At 30.6% G+C, this 6,000-nt stretch overlaps 1 protein-coding gene across 2 annotated transcripts; it reads right to left on the reverse strand.

Annotated features, from left to right (window-relative positions):
* Positions 1 to 1,818: 1,818 nt before the first annotated feature.
* LOC133698829 (glyoxylase I 4-like) lies at positions 1,819 to 4,537 on the reverse strand. 2 transcript variants are annotated; one of them, XM_062121915.1, is made up of 3 exons: positions 4,144 to 4,537; positions 2,215 to 2,549; positions 1,819 to 2,130 (listed from the first exon to the last, which is right to left on the reverse strand). In XM_062121915.1, exons 1-3 carry the CDS (start codon positions 4,356 to 4,358, stop codon positions 2,024 to 2,026), a joined length of 657 nt encoding a protein of 218 aa, XP_061977899.1. In that variant the 5' UTR covers positions 4,359 to 4,537; the 3' UTR covers positions 1,819 to 2,023. The 2 variants fall into 2 exon arrangements, with proteins under 2 accessions (XP_061977899.1, XP_061977900.1); XM_062121916.1 differs by having other exon boundaries at positions 1,819 to 2,115; positions 4,144 to 4,535.
* Between the last annotated feature and the right edge of the window lie 1,463 nt (positions 4,538 to 6,000).

Here is a 6,000-nt window from a genome sequence, read left to right on the forward strand (position 1 = left end):
ATAGGTATGCAATTTATTTGAAAATTTTATTTTTGTCCTTCATCTTTTAAGCAATTAGACATCTAATCCCTACAATTTTGTTTTTAAAAAATTTGGTACCAAACTTTTTTTTTTGTTGAGGAGAGAAAAAGAAAGTCATCGAATTCCGACTTTGAGAGAGAAAGTTATCATTGGAGAAGATTTAGACTACCAAAATATATAATTTTTGTGTCAAAAGGTTCCATGTAATGAGAGGGTTAAGATTATATTTTTTTTTCCCCGTGAAAACACCTAAAAACAAATATATTTGAGCCTGAAAAATTTTTTGGTTTCGAGTTTTGGGCTGGTTTTTCATGTTTTTGGAAGCCTTGGTTTGGTTTAACAAGGCTCTTAGGGTGTTTACTAGATGTTTTGGGTAAAAAATAAGTTGAAATGGGTTTTCATGTGTATCGATCTCTATTATAAATTTATTTTAATAAACAAATTTATTAAACACAACCAGTTAAATCATTCGTATTACGATATTAAATATCTTGATTTGTCTATTAATTTTTCCACTTATCTTTTTATTTATTGTTAATAACTTTTTTTTTATTTATTTACACAATAGTTCATGATTTATTTAATTGGTTGTGTTCATAAGTTTTTTAATTTACATTTATGATTTTTTTTAATATTAAAAAACACATTGAAAAATTCTACTTGTTCAATTTTTTTTCTTTATTTCATCCTTCAATATTAGATTGATTTGGAAATAAACTGCATGATTTATTTTTGTTTGTTTTCTATAGGGTTATTATTGTCTCAAATAAGTTTTTATTTTTAGGTTGGTGCGTAATCTTGCGACTATATATTTTTATCATATAATTAAAAAAAGATTTATTAAACTCAATAGAGTTCATGATAGGGATCACTAAGGGATTGAGATCGATCCAATCTGTAATTGTCTCAATAAATTAAAAAAAAACCATTGTCATCTTGAAGTTTTTTTAAAAGTTAAACCATGTTTTTATTGATCATCAAGATTGTATGTAGACCCATGAAATCAATTAATTTAGACTGGGTTAGCTCCCGCTCGATTTAGTTGGAAACTAAAAATAGACAAATAGATTGCGGGGTTTTAAGATTGACTCATTAAGTCCAGTTTAATAATATAGAAAAAAAATTGTTTGCACTTTTAACATTTTGTTTATAAATATTTTAAAAAATTAATCCGAATTACGTTAAGCATGGGGGCAATAAAATAGTTTAGTTGTATATGATGTATATGTCTAATGAATGTACCTTGTTATCAAAAACAAATTAACATACACATAGACACAGACCCACACAGTGCAGATAGATACCGGGGTTTTTTTTTTTTGAAACAAAATAGTAGATCAAACCAATATATTATAAACTAATTAAAATCAAATCAAATTAAAACTCTAATACCTAACCTTAACTGCTTCTTCATAATACATCTCGCTCAAATTTAAGCACAATTCAATAATATATATATATATATATATATAACACAACCAAACTTTTTCTTGAACTTAATTTTTTCCCAGCATTTCATAAATCATAAAACAAGCCAATTCAAAAGAAAAAAAAAATGATTAGTGTTTACACCTATCCTAGAATCAGTCACCACTCACCATGCTTGTTTTCATAGTAACCATGTGAGATTTAAGTTTTCCAAGTCAGGAAACCTAACCCTATCTAACCACAACTTTTCTTTGATCGCCATTGAAACCCCACCAATTTGCTGTGTCTGGTGTTTCTATCTAATGAATGGACTTTGCTGATCAAGCACAGACAGAGACACAGACGCGCAGGGAGCACATGGATGAACAGTGGATCAAACTGAGCACTATATATATATATATATATATATATAAGAGTTATTTAATAGAAATCAAGAACGTCCTCAAATCCTAATCGTTTTTCTTACATTACAAAGCTTTAATTTCAACCTCTCTTTACAAAACGTATTTGAAACAATTTTGCAAGCAAGTTGCAGAAGAACCAAAACTTGGCATCCACCACTCTTCCTGGATCCTCATATTGAAAAATCCATCATGTTCACCACCAAGTTGTCCATCATCAGAGAGGCGACTTCCGCGAAGCATTGCAACTCCCAACTCTGCTTCCCTGCCATTGATTTTCCTGTAAATGTTAGGATCGTAACAGATAATGTATAAGAGAGAAGTTAAAATCTAAGCAGCAGTATCTGCTTGGAAAGAACCTTACCACATAGTGATGGTACTGATGATGCCAGCTTCCCGTTGGTCTTAGGTAACTTGATGGGGCATGCAGAGAGTGGAAGAACAGGAAGATTTTGACAGTTGCATATTTCCACCATGTGGCCATCAGGGTCATGGAAGAAGAGCTGATCAACTGTGATGCCACCTTCTTCAACAACTGCAGTAACATATTCAATGTTCTTCTCCTCCAGTTTCTTGATAACAAGATTCATGTCTGAGCATTGAAATGAAATGTGGTTGTCTTTTGGATTGATCTTACTCTTCTTTGCTGGGGCCTTGTCTGATTCAAGCAGATGGATGCCTATACCATAGTTGAACAACCTGTAAAGCACCCACTCAATTAGTTCATTGATTAAGAGAAAACAGACATTAATTACTATTATAATTCTTCCAGTTATGGTACAGAAGCCATTGATTACTATCATCAATGCCAAAAGTTCATCAATCAATCTTACTTGCAAAACGCTAGCAAGCACATGAGTAATGGGATTGAGGCATGATGGATGATCCACATGCATCGATATAATTTTTCTTTTATTTAACATTTTAAGATCAACTTATACATCATGATGGCTTCATCGTAGTTATAAAACCTGCCTAGCTTGATGAATTAATTTAATGACCCGTTGATCTAGAACTTTCTTATATAAAATTAGTTTTGATTTAAACATGTCCATCTCAGTAAATCAATTCAATAACTCGTTTATCTAGAGCTTTCTTATATAAAACCAGTTTTGAATTAACTTGGAGTCAACCGATAGGATGGCCAAGTTGACTAACAATTCAAGAGGGACAGCATATTAACCTTTTAAGTCCCAGAAAATTCGAACGTAACCTTTTCACTTCTAAAGGGTTTTAAGAATTCTTGTGAGGTGCTATAACATGTACATGCATGGAGATCTAAGAGGAAAAAACGATTGAAAACAAGAAAAGAAAGGGTTAGTTTCACTAGTTACTTAATAGTAAAGGACCAAATTGGAACTTTTTAAGAAGATATGGGATTAAAAGTGGAAAAAGTACTTTATCCTTTTTATAATAATAAAAAACATGGGCGCACCATAGAAGTTCACCAGGGATCAATTGATTAGCTGGTAGCCAGCACCTCCATGGTTATGGCAGGAGGTTCCGGGTTCGATGGCACAGGGCATGGGGCACTCAGCCTCCCCACTTTGCCATAATCAATAAAGAAAGAAAAGAAGGCTCAACAGGGACACTAATGCAAGACTTTGAGCTGTATCGTAACGAGTGATGATTATGCTTAAGGCTTGGGTCAATAATTCAGGCTATTCATCATAAATGAGCATTATTTTAATTTACATAAATTCGAGGGTGGTTTTTGAAGTGTTAATATCATTTTTTTTATAAAAATAATATCATTAATATATTTTAAAACGAAAAATATAATTCCAATCACGGTATTAGTACGTAAAATGGTAAGAAAAAGAGTAGTATTTCCCTTTTTCTCTTAGGAAAGAGGCAAAAAGGATATTTAAAAAAACCAACTATAGGTTGATGATATTGTAATAGTGAACGATCTCTCCAGGATACAATCAATATATATATAGATAGATAGATAGATAGATAGAGAGAGAGAGAGAGAGAGAGAGAGAGAGAGAGAGAGATGGGTGGACAGATTTCAATTTTGAATGTAAATATGGTAAATTAACATTATATTCTTATGGGAGTACGTATTGCTCCAGACTCAAGAGGACAAACCATTTCAATTTACTGTGTGGAAAACATAATTAGTTAAGGAGGAGGAAAGATCAAGCATATATATAACAGTCAGTATGTAAAATTGTTTCGCGCATCTGTCTTTCATGATCCATTTTCCTATGAAGTTAGAGAACAAAGAGGCCATATATATATAGCTAGAGAAGATGATACAGAGAGAGAGAGGGGTGTGGATACGTACCAAGCTCCTTCAAAATTGAAGGAAGAAGGTCTTTTGATGAGAACAAAACCCAAAACATCATAGTAGAACTCGACAGATTTAGCAACAGACTTGCAAACAAACGAGATATGGTTTAAGGCTAGAGGCATGGATGTTGTTCCTGTTGAAGGTAGGAAGGCCGGTGAAGGAGAAACCCACCTCTCTGTTTCCTCCTGAATCTCTCCAATATTCCCCATGATCTCTCTGTCGAAATTAACTTGTTTGTTTTCTTCTGGATAATGCGATGCGTAACGTTGTCAATATAGGGTAATGGTAGGGAAGAAATTAGCAGTGTATTTATAAGGGACAACAGCTAAAGAAGACGAAGAAGAAAAGGAAAGAGGTGTCGTGTTTTCCATTCGTTATTAGTTGGAAAATAGTCGGAGGAAATGATCTTATCCGCCACAAACTACCAATCACCTACCGACAGCTAATTATTAGTTTGATATTATAAATTAGCACATTGTTAGCATTCTTTCATGTTACTAATTTGTGTACCTGGTGGACGCATGAACTCTCCTCTCCTTTAATGGTTGTACTTTCGTATTAGATATAAAAATATTAAAAAAGAATTTAAATTAAAAAAATAAAAAAATTTATTTTAAAAAAATACTTTGAAAACGAAAAAATAAAGAAGCTCTAAAATTTGCCAGCGTTATAAAAAACTCGTTAAGTTATAGAGACCTTTTTGTTTTTGCGGCAGAAATGATGTTTTTAGAAGAAAAAAAATGATTTTTTTGGGTTTAAATTTCTTTTAATATTTTTAAATCATTTTGATATACTAATTGTTAAAAAATTATCTCAACCCAATAGCTTAAACTATTAAGTAAAATCTCAAAATATAATTTATATTATTCTCTAATACACCTAATCAAGTGAAAGTTCTTTGGATTTGAAATTTGTACAAACTTACACTACCTTGTGCTTGGTTATTAAGGCTCTAATATCGTGTCAAAGAACCATTTCAACCATATAGTTTAAGCTATTAGGTAAAATTTCAAGATATTATTTATATTATTCTCTAACACCGATGTAAAAAATATTCAATTGAAAAATGCCTTTGCAAAAATATTTTGCACTGCGTTACTAAACACACACAAAATCAATCATGTTGCTTGAAAGATTTTATGTTTAATTATTACAGTTAAATTGGGATTTTGTTTTTGCTCTAAAATTAATTATTTAATAGGAAGAAATACTAATTTATTAAAAAATTTAGATTACTAAGTGAAGTTTCAAGAATCATATTCATTATATATTTTTCAAATGTTATAAACAAAAAATATATAGACAAATTATAATTTTATAAGATATAAAATTGAGAACGACTCAATTATCATAAAATTTTAATTTTTGAATAAAACCTATCAATATACCCTCATATAATATATGTTTTTTCAATCATGTCTTTCTATATAAAAAAATAAAATTAGTCAATTATATTTTTCAGTGTATGCCATTTGATATGTTCATCCATCAATTTTTTTTCTGTTATAATTAATAAATTCATTTTGCTGTTGGGAATTTTAAAATATAGAATGCCAGGAGTATGTGCCATTTGATAACTTAAAAAAAAATAATCTTCATATGAGGAGAATGTGGAGGAGTGTCATAAAAATTAATCAATTCCAAGTTAATTCTTAAGAATATTAATTAAAATAAAATATAACATGGAGAGTCGCTGGCCACAAAACTCCAAGTCTTTTGTGTGAAGGGATCCAGCTACATATTAACAAATTCTACTCATGTTGTATTATTTAATTTCTACTTGTCTCCCGATTTAATTTAATATTTAGAGTTTCATAAAATTTTTAAAAAATTCTCAAGATTTTATATAAC

This window comes from Populus nigra, chromosome 7, assembly GCF_951802175.1.
Source record: "Populus nigra chromosome 7, ddPopNigr1.1, whole genome shotgun sequence".
Taxonomy (NCBI): domain Eukaryota; kingdom Viridiplantae; phylum Streptophyta; class Magnoliopsida; order Malpighiales; family Salicaceae; genus Populus; species Populus nigra.

Coding starts and splice junctions, on each gene's coding strand:
- LOC133698829 (XM_062121915.1), bottom strand. CDS start 4,358: ATGGGGAATATTGGAGAGATTCAGGAGGAAACAGAGAGGTGGGTTTCT. Junction 2,550..4,143: donor TTCAATTTTGAAGGAGCTTG/GTACGTATCCAC, acceptor GGTGCTTTACAG/GTTGTTCAACTATGGTATAG. Junction 2,131..2,214: donor ATCAGTACCATCACTATGTG/GTAAGGTTCTTT, acceptor TAACATTTACAG/GAAAATCAATGGCAGGGAAG.